Source organism: Podarcis bocagei (genome assembly GCF_964188305.1).
Source record: "Podarcis bocagei genome assembly, chromosome: 16".
NCBI lineage: Eukaryota > Metazoa > Chordata > Lepidosauria > Squamata > Lacertidae > Podarcis > Podarcis bocagei.
The window spans coordinates 30008788-30032179 of NC_138142.1; the positions used below are offsets into that span (position 1 = coordinate 30008788).

At 48.3% G+C, this 23392-nt stretch overlaps 1 protein-coding gene across 1 annotated transcript in view; it reads right to left on the bottom strand.

Annotated features, from left to right (window-relative positions):
• RELA (RELA proto-oncogene, NF-kB subunit) overlaps positions 1 to 23392 on the bottom strand; it is a 39020-nt gene extending 15628 nt beyond the window's left edge. Inside the window, exons 1-2 of the mRNA XM_081174108.1 lie at positions 23061 to 23392; positions 6588 to 6629 (exon numbers count right to left, since the gene is read on the bottom strand). Of these exons, the coding sequence (XP_081030234.1) occupies positions 6588 to 6629; positions 23061 to 23109 (91 nt within the window). The 5' untranslated portion in view covers positions 23110 to 23392. The remainder of the gene's footprint in view (positions 1 to 6587; positions 6630 to 23060) is intronic.

Here is a 23392-nt window from a genome sequence, read left to right on the forward strand (position 1 = left end):
GTCGCAGCAAGCGCATGACCAAGACGTTCGGGAGGTGCTGGAGAGGTTGCAGCAGCATAGGCTGTACGCCAAACTGGAGAAGTGCCAGTTCGACACGACGGAGGTGGATTTCTTGGGTTACAAGTTGTCGGACAAGGGGCTAGCCATGGACAGCGCCAAGGTGCGAGCGGTGTTGGATTGGAAGAGCCCGCGCAACCGGAAGGAGGTCCAGCGGTTTGTCGGCTTCGCCAACTTCTATCGCAAGTTTATCAAAGGGTTCGCGATGCAGACGGCGGCTATTACGGACACGCTAAGCTCCAAGAAAAAGAAATTCATCTGGACGGAGCAGGCAGAGCAGTCCTTTCAGGCACTCAAGCGTCTCTTCGCGTCGGAAGAGCAACTGCTGCATATCGACCCCAGCAGACCGATGCGGGTAGAGACAGACGCGTCCGATAGAGCAGTGGGAGCTGTCCTGCTGCAGAGGGACCCACAGGGGGTCTGGAGACCGGGAGCGTTCTACTCCAGAAAGCTCAGCAAGTCGGAGCAGAACTACACCATCTGGGACAGGGAGTTGCTTGCCATTCATGCAGCATTCAAAGCATGGAGGCACTTCCTGATCGGCGCCAAGCACACGGTGCAGGTCTGCACGGACCACAAGAATCTGGAGCACTGGCGCACGGCGAAGTTCCTGAACCAGAGGCAGATACGTTGGGCGGAGTTCTTTGCTGACTTCGATTTCCGAATAGAGTACGTCCCAGGCGACACCAACATCATGGCGGATGCACTGTCCCGAAAACCGCAATACCTCGAAGAGGCGACGCCAGCGGCAGCCATGCACATCTTCGCGCCAACAGCGTGGGCGTGCGCTTCAGCCACAGTAGACCTGGAGGCGGTGCGGCGGGCGTTGCAGGACGACTCATTCGCGCAGGCGAAGATGGCCGAGGTGCACAAGGGCACGGCGAAGAGCGACGAGTTCCAGATACGGGACGGCTTGCTCTTACGTAAAGGGGCCATCTACATGCCTGGAGATGAACTTCGCGCCAAGGTACTGCAGCAGTTGCACGACGCACCCACGGCCGGGCACTTTGGCACGGAAAAAACGGTGGAATTAGTCGCAAGGGACTTTTGGTGGCCCAGACTGAGAGGGGAAGTCGCGGACTACGTCGCGAGGTGCGACACCTGCCAGAGGGCCAAGCCGGTGCACAAACCACCGGCGGGACTGCTCGAACCGCTGCAAACGCCGTTTGAACCGTGGGAGAGGGTGGCCCTGGACTTTGTCACGGATCTACCCAGCTCGAGAGGCAAGACGGCTGTACTAGTGGTGGTGGACTTGTTCACCAAGATGGCACACTTCATACCGTGTGCGAAGGTGGCCACGGCAGAACAAACAGCCAAACTGTTCATAGATCACGTGTTCAAAGTGCACGGGCTGCCGCGGTCTATACTGTCCGACCGCGGTCGCCAGTTCATCTCGAATTTCTGGCAGAAGCTGATGGGCTTCCTGAACGTCAAAATCAACCTGACATCAGCGAGACACCCGCAGACCAACGGGCAAGCGGAGAGGGTCAATGCCATCATGCAGCAGTACCTGAGATGCTATGCCAATCAACAGCCTGCGACGTGGGTGGATTACCTGCCGCTCGCCGAGTTCGCCTACAACAACACGAAGCACGTGTCCACAGGGGTGACACCGTTCTTCGCCAACAATGGGAGGAATCCCAGAACCTTCCCGGGACTGGACAGAGTGGGGGAAGGGGAACCGCAGACGGCGGACGCTTTCGCGTCTGAGTTGCAGGAGGTCCACAATCAACTCCGACGGCAGCTGGAGCTAGCGAAGCACGCATACAAGGTGCAAGCGGACAAGCACAGGCGGGTTGGCGAAGAGATCCGAGTGGGAGACTGGGTCTGGTTGGCAGCCCATGCAGTGCCGACCAGATCGTTAGCCAAAAAGAAGTTGGGGCACAAGCAACTCGGTCCATACCAAGTCGAAGCGCAGATCAACCCAGTAGCTTTCAGGCTGGTGCTCCCGGAGGGTTCCAGGATGCATCCGGTGTTCCACAGGTCGGTGCTCACTCCCTACAGGACACCTCACAGGTTCCAGGAACCAGGAACAGCACCGAGTCCGTCTCAGGAGCGGTCGGAGGCGGGAAGATTGCCACAGCAGGACCCCATCAACGAAGTCACGGAGATTTTGGACTCCAGATGGGGGGAAGACGGAGTGGAATACCTCCTAGCCAGAGAGGGCACCCGGGCTAGTGCTAATAGCTGGGTGCCAGACTACGCTTTGGAGGAACCCCTGCTCAAGGACGAGTTTCATGCCCTTTTCCCACACAGACCCATGCCAGCAGGCTTCTTCGACGACTGGTTGTTCACGCCCACACTTTCCTCCAGCACGTTCCATGGCTTCGACTCGGACGGGGAGCCCGCACAGCGCACACATTCCCCAGAGGGGTCACCGGAGGGTTCGGCGTCCGACACCTCGTATTGGTGGGACGATCGGCCAGAGGAGCAGTGGCGCCGGAGGTGGCTGGAGATGCCAGGTCAAGCGACCGACGCAGAGACTGACATGGACGTGTGCGGGGAGGATCTCGGTTTCGAGCACGGCGGCACTGAAATGGAGGCGGAGCAGCTCACCGTTGACGAACGCGAGGAGGAAGACTCGGAGGTCTTCAGTTGGCGGCCAGCAACGAGGAGCGAACTGTATCCGGCATTCACTCCTGTGATGATGGAGCACCCTGCAACCACCCTTGAAAGTGGGGAGGGGGGAAGGGGGGGCTTCGAGGGGGGGATGGATGTCAGGGGTTCAGAAGCAGAGACGCAGAGAAGGGAGGAGACAGAGAGCGAGGGGGAGGAATACGAAGGAAAGATGAGTGGGGATGACGAACCGAGATCGCCGAGCTTATCCAGTGAGTCCGAGGATTCCCAGAAGGGAGCGCCAGCAGTCAGAGCAAGGGGGGAAAGCAGGGGGACACCCCAGGAAGAAGGGTCCAGAGAGGAATCAGAGAGCAGCAGTTGGAGATCGGGACCCACGTACCCAGACGGGAACAGCGGGGAGAAAGGGGAGCAGATATCGGGTTCCGGAGGCTTTCAGAAGGAGGGAGGGCATGAGTCAGGAGTAGTTACGCCCACCTCGGGGAGCGACGAAACGATCAAGAGGAAGGTTGAGAGTTGGGCGCGCGCGCCAAGTTCAAATGTAGCGGAAGCTGGCGCAGTAAGCAGCCCAGAGAGTGAACCAGGTCCCAAAGCCCGCCGCAAGGAGGCGGAAGGGTCAGGGGGGTCCGCGTCAGAAGAGAGTAGGAAAAAGGAGACCCCGGGGGGCAGAAGGACCCAGAGACGGAGGGAAAGGCGCAGGAGGTGGAGCAAGGCTAGGGTATTAAGCTGGTGTGCTAGAGGCGGAGACTCAGACGGGTCTTCGCCGGTCTGACCTAGAAGAAGTAGGGCTGCATATTGCAGTTTGGAAATGGAAGCTGTAATCCAATAAAGACTCTTTTAACCTGAACGCTGGCTAACGTGGTCCTATGTGAGCTGGGACTGAGTGGCAGCCCTGACAAATACATACAGTGGTAACGGGTTACATACGCTTCAGGTTACAGACTCTGCTAACCCAGAAATAGTACCTCGGGTTAAGAACTTTGCTTCAGGATGAGAACAGAAATTGTGCTCTGGCGGCTTCATGTTAAGAACAGTTTCAGGTTAAGAACGGACCTCCGGAACGAATTAAGTACTTAACCCAAGGTACCACTGTATTTTTGAAGGTTTTCCTTTTTCAATGAGCCTTTTGTGCTCCCCGCCCCTCGAATGTGGATTTGGAATCGTTCCATATAAGATTTTTAAAAAAATATTGTTAATAACAAATTGCTTTGAGGCATTTCATACAGTGGTTTTTAAATGAATGCGAGTGTTATCAGAAGCCCGAGCCCTCTTGGTGGTGGGCAAGGTGCCCTTGCGAATGGCTGACTCTCAATACTTTTCATTTAAGAGAGAAAGAAGAAACAGCCTCTCCACCTTATTCCAATCCCCCTAAATGCAGTTGTCCCTTGCTGGGATTTGCAGCAACAACAAAAGGTACTTTCCCTGAAAATTAAGAACTGCCTGCCAACTTTCTGTCTGGACAGAGAAAGGAATGTTCCCAAAGTCACACAGGCAGGCCTATGTGTGTCCCCTCCTGCCCCCCCCTTGTCAAAAGGGGCCCTGTTTTTACTCTGTCCTGTGCTCTCACACTGTTTCCTCTGGGAGTCAACTTCCCCCTCCCAAACTTGGGGATTTCCCGATCCAAGCTTTGAAGCAATACAGGAATTTTTCTTTTTCTACTAGATTAAGTCACAGGCACAAGCAAAGTCCAGCCAAGCTTGGCAGCAGATGGTAACTGCCTTTTCCACTGTGCAGGGACAGAGGCCCCACCCCTCCAAAACTGTGGCCTGACCCATCTGTTTTGCTTGGCAGAATCAGTAACCCCTGTGTTACCTGCACCAGACTTCTTCACCCGGGCTATTAAAAAAGAATTAAAATGCAGGGTGGATCAACCTGAGAAGCTAGAGAACTCTCCCAAGACAGGGGAAATCCCCACAACAGGGAGAGGCAGTACAGCAGGATACACATCCACCAGAAATCAATGACCTCACCCTCCACCGACACTGTGAACCCAGGAAACAAGGACTATAAGTCATTTCTCTCTGCTCCAGTCACAGAACCTCCCAGCCAAGATGTGAATTAGGACTTAGAAATCAGAAACTGATTTATTCAAAATCCAATAAGCCCCTGCTCTCCTTAGCTTGGCCCACAACTTATTTCTGCTCTTCTAGTCACCCCAGGTGAGGTTTACATGTTTGTCTGTCTCTCGACCGTTGCCCCTTCCGTCACAGAAGCCAGACAGCGACTGCAAGCATTCCAACAGTTGTTCCCTGCCCTGCTGGAGCAACATTCCACAACATTAGAAGGCAGCTCAGCCAACCCATGTGAGAAGCTTCACCACCACCAATTATACATGCCCAACAACTACTCCCCGCCCCAGCCAATCACTATCTCTCTACCCGGAAAAACTTTTAACTCCTGACTCTGCATCTTTTACAGCCAGAAAAGCTTTTGTCTCCGCAGCAGCCAGATGTAAGGGATGCAGTAAAAGAAACAGAGGGACCATCTCTTAGAACGCTAAAAATAATATACCAAAGGTGTGCATGGCTTCAGGAGTAGTACAGTGTCCAGGACAGGATCCTGAACCCCAGAATAGGATCCTGGACAAAAAGATCTACCGTGGTACCTCGCAAGACAAATGCCTCACAAGACAAAAAACTCGCTAGACGAAAGGTTTTTCCGTTTTCGATTTGCCTCGCAAGACGAATTTCCCTATGGGCTTGCTTCGCAAGACGAAAACGTCTCGCGACTTTGTTTCCTTTGTCTAAAAACAAAGACATGTTTTGTTTATAAAGTTAATTTATTTTCCCTTCAATTTTTGAACTGCTCTTTACAGTATGTGTGACTTTAAAGAGCAGTTAATAAACTGTTGTTGTACCAAATTTGGCTTTGTTTGGACTTTTTTTGACCATAGGAACACATTAATTGATTTTCAATGCATTCCTATGGGATTTCGTGATTCGCAAGACGAAAAATTCGCTAGACGACAAAACTTGCGGAACGAATTAATTTCGTCTTGCGGGGCACCACTGTAGCTCATAGTAGAGGAAATTCACAAATACTGTATCCTCCGATTCTTGGAGAGTAAATATATTACTGCGTAAAGCTGGATCGCTGAATTTCTGGTGCCAACAGCACCCAGCAATTAAAGATTTTTCCTTTCTCACCACCATAAATCCTACTCCTGCATTTATTATATTTTTTATGACAGCCCCTTTACCACTTCAAATGAGTGATATAGGAAATCTCAGTGTTTCAGAACATGCCTCTGTTTTTTTCTGAGCTGACTTTTTTGAGTTTGTCTAAGAAGTCTTGCAACAGGTGGCCCGACACTGGTATTTTAACAGACAAAGAAATGGTGAAAAGTCTGGGAAAGCATGTTACTGAATATTTTTTGCTTAAGTCATGCCTTCATGTGGGATTCTTTCAAAGCAGCCCTCGGGGGCCAATGCAGTTCTGAAACTAGTGTTCGAAACCACTGCAATGGGAACACTATTTCTGCTCTTGCTTGCAGAAATAAAACTCCCTGAGGTGAAACATAAAACCACGAGTAGTGAACATACTTACAAAATGCTTCAAAAGATACCAATATGATACTAATAAAATCTAAAATCACTGTAAATAAGGGTACTTTTTTGCTTTAGGAAGAACATAAAGGTTATAAACATTTGTAAATTCAGTGCCACGGGGCTTCTATTTTTTCTTAAACAAAAACAACACTACGACTTAGATCTTTATTAAGTTTATAAATGCTTTAAAATAAAATAAATAACATAAGCAAAGTGCGTGGTATCAGGTTGTGTTATTCTGAAACGAATAATAAGTTCTAAGAAAAACTTAAATCCCATCTCCTTCCATTAAGGAAGTGGAAAATTGAGGGGCACTATCCTCCCCCTTCCCCAGTTCAAAACTTCCCAGGAAATACTGTCATTTGTGATATGAATGACAACAACACGAAACCAAGACATGCCACTTACCTGGAAGACCCCAGTTATGTTGCAACAACAACGGCAGGAGATCTGGAGGAAGGAAAGAAAACAAAACACCAGCATGAATAACTGTGGAAAGCACAAACCTAGGAAACTGCTTATAAAGAGTCAGATGACTGGGCCATCAGCAGCCCTAAAGCTGCAGAATTCCCTCCCCAGGGAAGCACACTTGGCACCTTCACTGTATTGCTGCTGTTACCTGCTGAAGACACAACTCTTTAACCTGGCCTTTGATATTAGAGGTATGTTTTAGGACCCACCCCGTTCTTCCATTTATAAATTGTATTTGCATGTTGTTGTGACCTTCCCTGGAGCCTTGTGGAGAAGGAACTATATGAATTCCAGTCATGATGTTAATGATAAAGATAATATTATGATGGCAAAAATAATGGCATCTGCACCAGCAGGGGCTCTCCACTAGGGTTTCAGACAGGAACCTGTCAGCTGTACTTGGAGATGCTAGGGGTTCAACCCTACAATCCAAACTACAAGAAAGAAGATTCCACCTAAACATTAGGAAGAACTTCCTGACAGTAAGAGCTGTTCGACAGTGGAATCTGCTGCCAAGGAGTGTGGTGGAGTCTCCTTCTTTGGAGGTCTTTAAGCAGAGGCTTGACAACCATATGTCAGGAGTACTCTGATGGTGTTTCCTGCTTGGCAGGGGGTTGGACTCGATGGCCCTTGTGGTCTCTTCCAACTCTATGATTCTATGATTCTATGAACCAGGGACGTTCAGGTGCTCTGCCACTGAGCTACAGTCCCCCCTCCACCAGCAACTGAATGCCATGTCTTACTCAATACATAATCCATACATAGGCAGCAACTCCACACAGCTTGACCACCCAGCATTAGCCTTGTAAAGACTTCAGCCGTTACTTCAACCGCTGCGGTCTGCCAAGCAAAAGGTGTGTTGCTCATGATCACTTGACACTATGCAGTTAAGGAAATGATCCCAAGCCTGCACTCTTGCTTAACAGGATCAGCTCAGTGTCCACCTCCCCAGCAGGCATTAGGATATAAGGGTGCTTCTCCTCCACTCTCCAAATGATCACAGAGGCCTCCCATTTATTCCCTGTTTGCAATGAGGCTTGAAAGGAACCCTCTGACTGGCAGCCAACTTTTTCAGGCCATGTCGGCGCACTCTGATTTTCAAGCGAGCGCTGTGGGTGCTGCTACCCCCTTTGCGTCTCTTCTCCCGAAACACAGGAAAGAAAAGATACGCATGCACTTCATGCTTCCAAGAGATCAGGGTAAAAGTTGGATCTGGCTGACTTACACTGAACCTCGAAAAGCACATAGAGCTGAAAGAGGAAGTGGGGAAGAGAGTCACTTTTCCAGCTTCCTGCTTAAGGCCTGTGGACCTTTCTTACCCCTTTAAAAAGTAACTGTGCTTGCTACCTTATGGCCAAGGGTCAACAATACCATGTGTGTGTCCGTGCGCATGCTCAGAGGCTTTGGAGCACCAGGAGAAAGACTGAAAGGGCGCCACCTGACACCACACTGGCGACCGCGTTGTAGTCAACAGATTCTCCCCAAACCTAATTTTAGTCTGGGGAGGGGGGAATTAACTCTCCCACAGTTGTGGTACACACACACACACACACACACACACACACACACACACACACCCCAATATGTGAGAATCTGAGGAATTTTCCCATCATCCGATAAAGGGGAAACAAAGTACAGCTGCCACCTGTATTCTGAGGGTGATGAACCTTTCCCAGAAATCCTATTCATCCAGAAAGTTGACAATGGGGGGGGGGGCGCTAAGAGTCCACAGAGTGGTAAACTGAACTGGCAGAGAAGGTGACACGGGGGGAGGAAAGTAAGCAGAGTAGAAAGGAAAGGGAGAAGAGAGACAGGAATACCCACAGGTGAAAGGAAGTAGAAAAAGGCAAGAAAAATAAAGGGCAAGAAGTGTTTTGAGAAGGTAAGGAGAATGTGGAAGAAGGGATGAGCAAGAGAGAAAGAGGCAACAGGAAGATACCTGGTGATAGAAAAGATGGCGAAAGAAGGCGAGAGCAAAGAGAAGGTGGAAACTGAGAGGGGGGGGGAGGCAAGACTAGCGACGCAGGAGAAAAAGTAGAAGTAGCTAAATAGAGAAGAAATGAGAAAGGAGGTGGTGAAAGTTATGGAAAGCGAGAAAGTGACAGAAAGGCTTTCTGATTAAGAAACGCAACCATTGTAAAAGTGAGCATGACTTCACTACTGAGGAAATGTAATAAGCGAATAGGAAGAGAACCTACCCAGTTGATGCTGACACAAAACCCCACACGTACACAATGTAAAAGAATGTTTCACCCCCCTTCCCCAACCTTATACCGCATACAACACTAACGTCTCATATCAAATGTAACTGATCTGTAACAAAGAGACTCTACAACCTGAAAAAAGAGACAATGCATGTACTTTCGTAAAGCAGGAAAATCTTTTAATAAAATTTATTTAAAAAAGAAATGAGCATGACTTGCCCTCTTGCTTAATGTCTACCATAGCCTTCACTGAAGAGAAAACCCCCAGAAATCAAAAGAGAATACAACTATTAAAAGTGTTCCGAAGTCTGACTAACAATACTTGGAATACAGCTTCACTTGTTAGCGTGCCAATACCTCAGTGTGGCAAGACACTGCCTGGTACTATTAAGTTTAAATCAAAAGTGAAAATGTGAAAGATGGTCTGGTTGGCAGTCAGAAATGGGTCTCTAGTCTGGACTGGCTGAAGATCACAAAAGCGTGTTTGGGAGCTGGAACTTCCACACAAAGCTTCCAAGACAGAGAACAGGTACCTTAGGTTTTTATGTCTAATCTAGTTCAATCCTCTCTTTTTTTACAATAGGCCAACTGGTCTGAAGTGGCTTGTTATTCTGTAGTATATGTTCAGAACCATTTAGAAGGGAACCCTCTAGGTTAGATTACTCTTAAGTAAATTTCTGATTGGCTCCTTACAATATTTAATTTCACAGATTTTGTCACTGGTTGATACCACACTCTTCTCCAAGGAAGGAGGCAGGCTTTTTACTGATCTCAAATTCATATAAGTATGTGAAACACCATTGGAGCCATTCAAATCAGGTGACTCAAGGTCCTGCAAGGACTTACAATGGGGGTGGAAGTTGTTGCTAGACTACAATTCCTATGATCACCGGCCATGCTAGCTGGGGCTGATGGGACTTGGGAGCACAACAACATCCAGAAGGCCACAGGCTCCCCCATTCCTGCCTTATACCCCCCCTTCCAGAACCTCCTTTCTGCAAGGAACTCTGCACATACTCAGAAACCCACGGCTCCACTCAAACAGGTACAAATGGAACGAGTTAAGTCGCAGCGACTTTTTTTGAGGTGTCTGAATGAGGGATCAGTTTCGTCTAATCTTTCCCAGTTTTCCAAAAGAAACTTCTGTACAACATAGCAACAGCTGGCTGTGTTAACAAGCTGTTTCTCTGCAATTTCTCACTAAAAATCTCCCCTGTGAGTTCCAACGAACAGGTACCAAGCCACCTCTTTTAAGTGTTTTTCTCCTGCTCTTCAAGATGAAAAAAAGAGTTCTTATGTTTATTTCACAAGGTCTGATTAAAGCCTGTACCTCCTGTACTTTGGCAAAGTAAATCTGGAACACCCTGTGCTTAGTATTTATGGAGTTGGGTTTAACTGAGGGGTCCCTTGCCAGAGCCCAAGCTACCAGAGCCCCAAAACTCCTAGGGCAGGGAAAACCTCTACAGCCCAAGGGCCAAATTCCCTTGCAAGCAGCCTTCCAGGGGCCACATCCCAGTGGCGGGCAGAGAAATATACCGTATTTTTTGCACCATAACACTCACTTTTTTCCTCCTAGAAAGTAAGGGGAAATGTCTGTGCGTGTTATGGAGGGAATGCCTACAGGTGGCATGCCTACGGATTTTCCTCCTCTCAAAACTACGTGCGTGCTATGGTCGGGTGCGTGTTATAGAGTGAAAAATACGGTATATGGAAGGCACAATTCCAGCTATATTCCAGCCACGCCAAAGCCGAGAGGTCAGCACCCACACTTCTCTCCACCCAGGCAAGCAAGACACAGGTCTAGGACACATTTCAGACAGACACAAGTTCTGGAGGAGGGCAAAGACCAGGGCAAGTGAAGGCCACAGGCTGGGGAAGAGTGTCAAGCCCAGAAGGGAGGCATGTTGAACCACATTCAGCCTCCAGGCCAGAGAGGTTTCCCCACCCCTTTTGGTTTAGTGCATGTCAGGAGGTCCGGCCTAATAGGTGGAAGACTTTCAAGCATGCTTTTTCTCTTTCTTTCTTCTGGAATAAAGACTTCCTCCCCAATGGTCCATTGCAGCCACCAGCAGAGAGCGATAGAAAGAAAAGAGAAAAAGGTGGGAGGCAGGCCTGTGTGTCATGGAACTGCAGGCTCGCTTGCACGCACACAACAACCAGAGGCCAGGATACAAATGTGGGCCTCCCCTATGTGAAACGGAAGCTAAAACTGCTAATGTTAAGTAACGCCAAGAAGAAAAAGATCAAAAGGCTGGACTGCCCTACCAGAGGCTGTGGTTACCCTGCAGCACAGAAAAAAAACGCTCTGAAGGTGGTAAAAGGGTGCTGAACTAAGCTTCCTGGATTTAAAGAGAGAGAGAGAAAATGCATGAACACACAAGTTTCTAGTCCTTATGGCTTCAAAGGCAGGCTTGGAAGAGGCTGGGCAATGGCTGCCAATGTCTCAGGTGACAGCAAGGCGGCCAGATAAAACTACCAGCCTGTGTCTAGCAAAATAGTAAAAATTAAGGGTGCTAAACTAAGCTCTCATGCACACCTTTGCAATGTTTTGTTGCAGCTGGAAAAACTGGCTCTACCGGGTGCAAAGTTTAAATAAAACCTAGACATAGAACATTAATTTATCTCTCTTTTTAAACACAATCTCAGCTATACTGATTGACGCACAAGTGTGCAGAACTACAGAGCAAGGCAGCTGGGGCTTTAAGCATAGAAAATCCAAATGCAGTTGCCCTGCCCAGCTGTGAGCCTCTGGATTGGTGAGGGCAAGTCAAGTCTCTCTCTTTCTCTCAACCTGAAACCCACCTGAAACCCTACTTTTAAAGCACATGGCTTCCTGGGAACTGTAGTCTGTTACGGGTGTTGGGTGTGAGGCTAAACTACAATTCCCAGGATTCTTTGGGAGAAGTCACGTGCTTAAGATATATGGTGTAGATGTTTATATCAACAATCCAAACAGAACATGTAGAGCATAGTTCCTGAATATTCAAAATACATTTCTTGCAGTTACATTTTGTTCTATTTCCTTGGTTTCCGATCATAAAAAGAGGGCACTGCTGGACCAGACTCAGAGGCCCACCAAGAAGACCTGGGGGCAATAGCCGTTCTCCCCACTTGTGTTTCCACTCAGTCTGAGTAAGAGTACTGCCTTCCGCATGGAGGCAGAACATGGTCATTTTGGCTAGTAGCCGCTGACAGTCTTATCCTCCAGGAATTCGCCACATTTGTCACTTTACGAAAGATAACGCAACCAAAGCAACATAAAGAAAAATAGGGAAAAGTTTAAAAGGGAAGGGGGGGCCTGGGTTAAGGTCTATTTCTGACCATATAAATTGGAAATACAAATCTGAGCTGTGCAAGTCTCAAGAAAACGTGACTGAATGGTCTGGTATTTCTTCTTTCTTCACATGCTGATACGTCGCCAGTTCAAATAAGGACAAGGAATGTAACCCATCACTGCATGCCAGGCAACTTTCTCCCATCGTGCAACTCAGAGCGAAGCACAAATGGGGTTTCCAAACAGTTGAAAACCCAAGTGCAGACCAGACCCATACCTGCTTAGCTTCAGCGAAGTGGTACAGCCTCATGTGCCTTCAGACCAGGGTTTCCCCAAACTTGGGACTCCTGGTGTTGTTGGACTACAACTCCCATCTTCCCTAGCTAGCAGGACCAGTAGTCAGGGATGATGGGAATTGTAGTCCAAAACCGGCTTCCAGCACTGAACCGCTATGGGTTGTACCCACTGAAAGTCACTTGATCCAGGGACAGTGCACATATCTATTTTTCTTAATGGTGACGTGGACCATTCATAACATAAGAATATTCTTCAAAATTGCGAGCAGGGCAGTGGGGTGGGGTAAGTGAAGACAAGCTACAACAATGAACTACAACGTTGTTCACTGCTCCTGCTCAGGCTGCACAAAAAAAGGCATTTTGGTTCCTGATTTTATCTGATTGTGCAGCTAAACTATAATGGATAGAGTTCTACAGGATGTGTTGCTGGTGCTGTGAAAGCAGTCAAGATCCAAGGATCCCTAAACATGCACGTCCAGAGGGTGGAGATGTCAGGCACCAACCAGCCTGGCGCCCAGCCATCTCCACTTGGTCACAAGTGGCTGATAAAAAGGTAAAGGAACCCCTGACTATTAGGTCCAGTCATGGCCGACTGGGGTTGCGGCGCTCATCTCGCTTTATTGGCCAAGGGAGCCGGCGTACAGCTTCCGGGTCATGTGGCCAGCATGACTAAGCCGCTTCTGGCGAACCAGAGCAGCGCACGGAAACGCCATTTACCTTCCCGCTGGAGCGGTACCTATTTATCTACTTGCATTTTGATGTGCTTTCGAACTGCTAGGTTGGCAGGAGCAGGGACCAAGCAAAGGGAGCTCACCCCGTCATGGGGATTCAAACCACCGACTTTCTGATCGGCAAGCCCTAGGCTCTGTGGTTTAACCCACAGCGCCACCCGCATCCCTAAGTGGCTGATAGTCAGGTGCAAAATGCACCCGCTAATTTCAAACACTGTGTGTGGCCCCAGGAAAGTTATCCAGAAAGGAATGCGGCCCTTGGGGTGAAAAAGCTTCTTACACACACACACACACACACACACACACACACACACACACACACACACACTAAGTCACCCAGCAGGGGAGCTTCATGGCTACATAGGGTTGAATCCAACTAAGTTCTACTCAGCATAGACCCAATGCAATGAGCCTATACTAGTCACGTCTATTGACTTCAATGGATCTCGTCTGCATAAGATTGGTAGCGGAGCCAACCCATGGCTTCTGAACCTACCCTCCCCAGCCCTGGTCAGACACTCCTAACCACACTGGCTCTTGCGCCACCTGATGCCACAGCAAATCTGATTCCGTCTTTTTTAAGGTGCCACAAAACACACAGTTGGGGTTTCTGCTGAATGAGACCTTACACGGTTTCCCCTTAGGAAAACAAAACTGAACAACAACACACAGGCATAACACACAATGCAGAAGCTGAGACAGCCCCCCGCCCCAAGGAAAATTGAGTTTCAAAAACAGACACATAATGTTCTTTGTTTCGGGCCCCAAAAAGAGGAAGTTTGAGAGAGACACATTTCCAGATACCCAAACGCTGACAGAAAACACAAGCTTTAAGAAACGGGGACCGGGGTCGATCTTACAAGAGAAAAGGGAAAAGAAGGGAGAATAACCAACGTTATTTCTTGCCTAAGGGATATGGAATGCAAATGAATTGTAGAAACGCCATAATTCTACATAATTCTCTTTTTTAAAAAAGAAAGGTGCATGTAGGTGTGTGTAAATGAGTGTACATGGAGAAAGAGTGACTAAACTTTTTTTTTAGGTAAGGAAATAGAAGGTGCCAGGATTCAAATCTACCCCATGATCCATACTCTGATCTGGAAGTCCTACTGATGGGCTTTCACTGCACATGCTCAGAGGGTCTCCCACTGACTACCACTTTGCAAACAGTTTCTATGATCTGCAAGGAGTTATTGTGTCATTTACCAGAAAGGAGAGAGAGATAGCGGACCCAAGACAGTCTACCCAAAAAAGCTGCTGCTTGTTGTTTAGTCATTTAGTCGTGTCCGACTCTTCGTGACCCCATGGACCAGAGCACGCCAGGCACTCCTGTCTTCCACTGCCTCCCGCAGTTTGGTCAAACTCATGCTGGTAACTTCGAGAACACTGTCCAACCATCTCAGCCTCTGTCGTCCCCTTCTCCTTGTGCCCTCAATCTTTCCCAGCATCAGGGTCTTTTCCAGGGAGCCTTCCCTTCTCATGAGGTGAGCCTCATTAGGTGAAGCCTCAGCTTCAGGATCTGTCCTTCCAGTGAGCACTCAGGGCTGATTTCCTTAAGAATGGAGGGATTTGATCTTCTTGCAGTCCATGGGACTCTCAAGAGTCTCCTCCAGCACCATAATTCAAAAGCACCAATTCTTCGGCGATCAGCCTTCTTTACGGTCCAGCTCTCACTTCCATACATCACTACTGGGAAAACCATAGCTTTAACTATACGGACCTTTGTCGGGAAGGTGATGTCTCTGCTTTTCAAGATGCTATCTAGGTTTGTCATTGCTTTTCTCCCAAGAAGCAGGCGTCTTTTAATTTCGTGACTGCTGTTGCCATCTGCAGTGATCATGGAGCCCAAAAAGTAAAATCTCTCACTGCCTCCATTTCTTCTCCTTCTATTTGCCAGGAGGTGATGGAATCAGTGGCCATGAACTTAGTTGTTGTTGTTTTTATGTTGAGCGGCTACCTTGCAATAAATGCAAAACTAGCCTGCTGGGGAGCAGATAGAAAAAAAGACTGAGAGCTCCGTCCTTCCTGAAGCAGTCCACTGCATTCTCACTGCCCTGGTGTAGTGGTTAGAATGTCAGACTAGGACCTGGGAGATCAGAGTTCTAATCCCCACTCAAGCATGAAGCCCAATCTGGGTGACCTTGGGCCAGTCACTATCTCTCTGCCCAACCTCCCTCACAGGGCTGTTGTGAGAATAAAATGGTAAGGGGGGGGGGCGGTTAGAAGAATGTATGCCACCTTGAGTTCCTTAAAGAAAAGGTGGGATACAAACATAATGAAGTTAATAGGTACAGAAGACGGATGGAGTAGCCTCTTCTCCCACCTTCTGCCAGCCAGCTCACTCATCTGCATGCCCTTCCTTCTCACCTATGGCGAGCAGGCAAGGACTTAAGGAGAATGGAGAGTTAGCACACAGGATTTTCCTACCTTAACTGACAGAGCTTCTTCAGGGTCTCGGGACTGGCGGTGGTGCATTTCAACGTCTACTGGACCAGGTTCAAAGGGGGCCCACCTAGTCCAGCATCCTGTTCTCACAGGGGCCTACTGGATCCCCATGATGGCAAACCCATAAGCAGGACCCAAATGCAACAGTGCTCTCCCCACCTGCCATTCCCAGCGACTGGTGTCCAGAGGCCAAGTGCCTCCAACAGCAAAGATCACAGCCATTGTGGCTGGTGGCCAATGATACCTTTATCCTCCAAGTTCATGTTGTCTAATTCTCGTACAAAGCCATCCAGCTGGGTGGCCATTGACACAACTTGTGGGAGCAGGTTCCATCCTGTAATTCAATAGCTCTGCTACCTGAGAGCCAAGTGCCAGGAGACTGAACCTACATGCAAAGTCTAGGCAAGTGGTTCTCAAACTTTTTTTTGAGCAAAAGCTGGCTTGAGGCACATCAGGGTTTTTTTTTTTGTTGATAAGAAATACACTGGAAAACAAAAAACTATATTATACTGAAATGCTTAAATGTTTCTTTGATTGTCCTTGAATCTTCCCATCCTCTCCTGGCACACCACCCACTTTAGGTCTAGGGCTAGGCTCTCCCCGTGCCATATAGGCCCTCCTTAAAGAGCTGCCTTGCAGCCAGACAGACCGTTGCCCAACAAAGACCAGTACTGCCAATCTGGCTATTGGCTCTTCCCAGTTACAGGCAAAGATGGACCTTCCCTGTTCCTATTACCTAAGAATCCTGGTTTATGGCCTGGAACAACTTCCTTGCCAAACTCATATATGCAAATCTGGACTCGCAAGGGAGACTTCAAAGAATGTGCAGAGGGGGGTTGGGGGGGCTGTGAGCTAGCCCCTCTCCCACCATCCCTCCCCCTCAATTCCATGCATTTGACATTAAGTACATATTTCCCTCCAAAACATTTCTTATTGAGTTTTAACATACAGACCTGATGCACACACATTCTATATATGTGCCGATTTGCTTTGAGTGTGCAGAGCTCCTGAGGAGAGAGCCTTGCCCAATCAGGGCCCCATCCCACACAAAGCTCCACACATGCATCAGCGCAACTACATAGAACTCCTTCTAATGCACATCAAATGTGCAGATGTGAGAGGAGCATGTTTGTGGGCACAATGGTGCAGCCCCCTCACCCCATTATTGTCCATATCTCAGCTGGTAGAGAGCACGAGACTCAATCTCAGGGTTGTGGGTTCAAGCCCCACATTGGGCAAAAGACTCATGAATTGCAAAAGATTACCCTCGTGGTCCCTTTCAACTCTACAATTCTATGAAATCGTCAGTCAGATCTTATTTATCTACAAAATGCAGATTACAGCCAGAAAAACCACATCTGGGACATCACTATTTGTAAAAAAAGGAGAAGAGAGAGACCGGGTTTCCACCACATACCTTTAGCAGGGTCTCTACACCTGGACAGTCAGAATCCAGAGTACACAGAATCCAGAATACGCAGAGTAGCTCGACTTCTGCACTGCAATTATGCTTTTCAAAAACTTTCTTCTCCACATTGTTCGCCCATGTAATCCCTGCATGGTGCCAGTGATTCCCGGAGATTGACCTTCTGTATGCAAAGCACATGCTCTACCACTGAGCAACAGCTCTTCCCAAATAGGAACATAGGAAACTGCCTTATAGCATATCAGAGCACTGATCCATTTGCTTCAGTATTGTCCACACAGATTGGCTGTGAGTTTGTTTTACTTAATCCTGCTGCCTTGAGATGTCGGTGGGCGGCTAGACTTGGGACATTTTTCATGCAAAGTATGTGCTCTGCCAGAGCCCTACATTCCATCCCCAAAGGTAGAGGACAGAGGTTCTGCTGGAGAATGTAGGGATTTGTCCCACTCCTACCACTACCCTTGCACACTAAGCAAGAGCCACAGATTTGAACCAATTCCCTGGCTGAGGGTCTTTCAGAGAAGCTGTTCCCATGAGCTTCCAATGAACCCCAGCATATATATGCACATACCCCTTTGCAGTGACACCGTGTTCAAAATTAGCTAGGCGCCAGCGCGTTTTGCATCTGGCACAGGTCTAATTGCGACCATGTAGAGATCTCTGAATGCCAGGATGGCGACTGGGGAAAGTAAAATGTCCCTTAGAGAAGGATCTGAAATATTTCCCTTGAAGCTTGGATTTGTTTTATTCTGCATTGTTTTATTTGATGTCTTAATGTGTTGTAAACTGAGATTTGTTCTTTAAAATATAAAGCGGTAAAGAAATGAAATGGACAACAACCACCATCAATGTGGGGGAAATGGTGCCTAGACATTCTGTAAGCTAGGTTTAAGGTGCCATTTGGCAATTGGATATCTGAGCTTCTAACACCGAATGACACCTAATTCTAGATGGAAGCAAGCAAGCTTTGATTTCATGCTGGTCACAGAAATGCAAACTGTACAAGCTCCACAACCACGAGCTTGTATTTGTCTTCACCACCAGCTATTTCATTACAGCAGCACCTCGGCTTATGTTACCCTCGGGTAATGTAAACTTCGGGTTGTGAAAGCGGCAAACCCGGAAGTGTTTCACCATGCCCACATGCGCAGAAGCGCTCTACTGCACTGCGCACAGGCGCAGAAGCGGTCCCTCCGGTTGCAGAAACCTCGGGATCCAACCGGAGCTCTGGAACGGATCCCATCCGCAACCGGAGGTACCACTATATTTTCATCCCAAAGAGCTCAGAGTGGCAAATGTGTTTCGTAGCTCCCATCCACTTTATCCACACAAACAGTGTAAATAGGGTATGGTCAGGCTTAGAGGAAAGATAAAGAGCCTGGTGCCCACAGATGTTGCACTACACCAGCCCCAGCCAGCAAGGGCAATGACAGATGATGCTGGGAGCTTTGGTCCAGCCACAAATGGAGGGACACAGTGTCCCTGCTTGTCAGGGCTGGTCACTGGCATAGCCTTGTCAAGGTGCACAAGGAAAACTAAGCCAGAAATTCTGCCCATTCTTTTCTTTTGAGGCACAGGAATAAGGGTGTAGGCATTTGGGCCTTCGGAGCTAGGCTGTAGCTAGGCCTGCCCATTTTGGAACAGGTCCCAGTTATCTTGCCCTGCGACTCAGAGACATGGAGAGGCCAGAAGATGAAGCACTTCCTGTCCTGACGGAGTTTTGCTTTCCCCCAAAACAAATCCTTCTCATTGGCTTGAATTCTAAAAAACAGCACCATGCCAAATTGCTTAGTGCTTTGTGGGAGAGCCCCAGAGCCTGTTGCTTAGTTTATATGCTAGCAACTGCCTTCACCACTGCATTAACTGCAACACCGCCACCTGCACACGTGGGGCTGGTGAAAAGAGTTTCAGATAGGATACATAGGATAGTAGCCCATGGCCCAAGGAGTTGCATGCAGACTTCATGCCTTGGCAGCTCCAGGAAGAGATGCATAAGATCCCCAGCAGCAGCCACCACCTGGATAAACTGGGGGGCGGGGGCGGGACCTTTGGACCATGGGCCAAATTTGTCTCACAAGACAAGTTTCCCAAAACCACACCCACCCGCCCCCCACGCCAAATGCATCATCAGATGCAAGGTAGGTACAGAGACATGTCAGTTGGCTGGGCAACTGAGCTCCCTGTGGGAAACTCAATTGTGCAGCCAATCCCTGCACAGCGCAGGCTTGAAGTCAGGGCCCATCAATGGTGAAGCAGTGATTCCAAATCTGCTGATCAGCAGCGCCTCAAAGCAGCATGCAGGCCTCTTTAAAAGTGTCATGCGGTGCTTTGATGTCCTGGGGGTCATTGATCACCGCCTGATGTCATTGTGATGTCAGATTCAGCCCATGAAGGGTATGTAAGATAAAAATTTGGCCTGCAGGTCAAAATCCGGCTTCCCGCTCCCTGGGGTAGATGGTGGTGTTAGACAAGCTAAGTAAAGCAGCAGCTATGTTCATACATCACAATAACCCAGGGTTGCTGGCTTATTATGGTTCATCAGGAACAGTAGGATATACATGGAATCAATCAATGCCTCAACACAAAGCTAACAGGACCAAACAACAGCTTCTCGCAGCCCTAGCACATTTATTTTTCTCACCATGGTAGGCAGAGCCATCACCTCTGTGATTCAGGAACATAAACTAAGGCAGTGACAGGGAACCCTGTGGCCCTCCAGATATTGGTGAACTACAACTCCCATAACCCATGTGCAACGCCCGTGTCAGCTGAGGTTGGTGGGAGTCCAACAACATCCGGTGGTCCAGAGAGTCCCCATCTCTAAACAAACAGCAGAGTTTTAATAAACGGTGCAGTTTTTGTAATTTGATGTTTCTTTTTGAAATTATGAAAGTGTACAATGTTGTTTCTCCCCACTGCCTAAGGCAGGGTCTGGGGAACCCATCACCCTCCAGATATTGGACTGCATCTTCCATTGTTAAGGCAAGCTCCTCCCCAATTTTTTTTTATTTATAAACAGTGTATTTTTTTAAATAAATCTATTGATCATCCCTGATCAATGGCCTTGCTAGCAGGAGCTGATGGGAGTTGTGAGTCCAACAAACACCTGGAGGGACGCAGGTGCAAGAGGTAAAAGACCAAGAAAAGGAACAGTTTTTTCATTTCATGCAACTGTCAGAATTTGTTGCAGCATAGAACCAGTAGGGCAGAGTACTTTAGAGTGGCAGACTAGGGCTGGGGGGGCGGGGTCCTCAGGTTCAAATCTACACTCAGGTGGGCAAACTTCAGCCAGTCACTATCGCTGAGCCTGGCCTACCTCACAGGGCTCTAATGGAGGGAACATACATACCTTTGTTAAAAGGTAGCATCATGATGACAGAGAAGAATCATTTGGGAAAGGATGAGCAGCTTTATCTGTTCCCACCCTAGCACATAAGAATTGGTTAGAGGGCACACATGCATCACTGCCATTCATCAAAAACATTGACAGTTTTGGATTGTATTAGTCGCACCAAAGAGTAGGTCCATTTAAATGAATGAGATGACTGACAGGTCTCTTCATTTCAAGAGGTCTACCTGGAGTAGAACTCAGCTGGATACAACCCAGATGAGTACACTGACCACATTCTCACACAGCACAGCAAGATATGATGGCCAGTGTTAGAAACTGAGATATGAAAGCTAGGAGCTAAATGGCACCTTAAACCTAGGTCATGGGCACCACAATGGAGTGTCTAGGCACGCTTTTTAATAACAAGAATACAAAGCTGAAAATGAATGAACTGCAGCTAAAATTTTATCTTCATTTTTCACATAGTCTAGTCCGCATCCTAACACTGCAAAAAAACAAAGCCCTACTTCCCCTCCCTGCCCACCTAATATTATTATGAGGGTCCCTTCTCCAGTCTTCAGAGAGTGGCTGGAAGTGGGGAGGCAGAAAAAGGTCCTGCTTTCCTTCCAGCAGTGGTAGTTTTAATCTGAAATTTTAGGCGCAATACTGCACCCTGAGCTCAGAAACTGCTTGCATTAATGAAATTCCCTGTCACAAAAATGCGCTTAGAACAATGGAAGTTTCGAACGCTGATGATGGGCACTAGGACGCCCCACAAAGACAAACAGAAGACAGCAACATTCCAAAGATCATCAAAAATCTAAAATACCTGAGCAAGTAGGAAGGTCTTCAGCTGGCACCTAAAAAGCTTGCAAGGTGGACACCACATGTGCCCCCCATGAGGAGAGGATCCCTAAGTTTAGCTGCCCCCCCCCTCGTGAAAGCTTGAGGTACATTTGAGAAGGGTAAATTTGAGAAGAACTCTAACAGGAGATCTGAAGATGCATGCAGGCTGATAATACTACATAAACCATAATCACTACAAAACTACAGAAAGTCAAATATCACTGCGCATCAACCAGCACTAAATAATCCAGAAAGGATAACCAACTAAAAGCATTCGGGACCAGCCGTGTTTGGGGACAAACCTCTATTACAAGTTAATTCCTCCCTGCCCCCAGCTCCAACAGCAAAATCGAAATTGTGAGCCCTATCAGTCGAAGACAAAGGATAAAGTGCACCAGTAGGAAACAACACAGAAAGGAGCCATTAGTGAAGCACATAGGAGCAATTTCTTCCAGGAACCAGTCACAGGTCCAACTTGTAAGCAGGCTTGGCCAACCTGGTGCCGTCCAGATGTTTTGAACCACATCTGGCTGGCGGACGTTGTAGCTCAAAACATCTGGAAGGCAAGAGGTTGGCCTAGAAACCTACAAAGTGTGCATGGTGTGTCAGTCGTCCCCAACCTCCTCCTCAGATGCCCATCCTCTCATCCCAGCTCAGAGAATGCCCCTGCTGCAAGAGGAATAGCCCCAACCAAATACCACTCCCTCTTGAAATCAGCCAATCGCTAGGCTCATTTTGCACCTGGCTATTGGCCACTTGCAACCAAGTGAAGATGCCCAGGCACCAGGATGTCATCTGACACCTCCACCATCTGGAGAGGAATGCCTGGGGATCGGTGGATCTTTTCACACACTAGCAACACATTTCATTTATTGCTCATCACATAGGGAATGTTTATTAAGAAACCAATAAACATTTCTCCTCCTCTCCTCCAAATCAGAGACATCTCACCTCACACCTTCCTAGTTTTATTATGTTTTTATATATGTTGGAAGCCACCCAGAATGGCTGGGGCAACCCAGTCAGATGGGCGGGGTACTAATAAAAATTATTATTATTAGTTAACAGAGGACCAACCATTTCCCTCTTCCTTCCTAATTCACCCCTTTAATCCTGGCCTTTGACAGGTAAGACATTTTGGTGGGACCCATCTCATCTTCCATTTTTGTTTTACTCTGTACACTGCTACATTTGCTCAGGATTGCTTTGTTTTAATAGCTGCATCTGAAAATCGTTTTACTTGCATGATTACATTGCTGTAACTCAATTTGGAACTTCACAGCTGAGGGAAAGTGTTTTTTTTAAAAAAAAAAAAAACTTAAGAATTACTGAAATCAACCCAAGATAGCCACTGCCATTATTTTCAACAGGTCTACTCAGTGTTTTTCTTCTTCTAAAAAAATGCACCAGTACTACGTACACTTGAGTATCGGGGGGGGGGGGGGAGCACTGGGCCTTCTCTGAGCGGGGCCAGCACTGGATCCGACCCATAACTGCTTGCAACTCACCAAACTGTGTTTCTGTGTGTATTTGTTAATGTTTTGTATCATTGGCTAATGGCACAATGCATTCTAATGATTTCAAATGTAAGCGAATAACTACGACGACGAGGAAGAGAGTTGTGCATCATTTGCTAATGGCAAAGTATGCGTTTGTGTTGCCAGATGCGTTGCGACGTGAACAACAACAACAAAGTGGAGGGGGGAGAGGAGGAGGAGGAGGAGAACGCACACCCCTCCTCCCTCCACTAAAGCGGGTGTGGGGAAGCCCCACATCTGGGGCAGAAAGGCAAAGATGCCCCCACCCCCGGACCCACAACTGAGAAGGAGGTTGCAAGCAGAAGGCAAAGGCACTCACCGTCCATGTTGGCAGCCTGGAAGCCCCCCTGGGGCAGAGAGTCCCCCATGCCAGTTGGGTGGGGAAGGTGCGGGGGGGGCACCACCGCCACGCAGGCCCTCGGGAGCAGGAGAAGAGGCGCCTCCAAGGAAGGAAAGAAGCCAGCCTAGAAGCCGTCGGTGGTAGGCGGCAGGCCCAGGCTCCCTCCCCGCCCCCTGAGTCCCAATACTACTACTACGGCGCAGCAGGAAAGGGCGCTCGCAGGCGGCGGCGGAGGCGAGACACGCAGGCGCACCCAGCCCGCTCCGCTGGAACCTCGGCAGCAGCAGCAGCAACGCCTCGGGGTCGGAGGA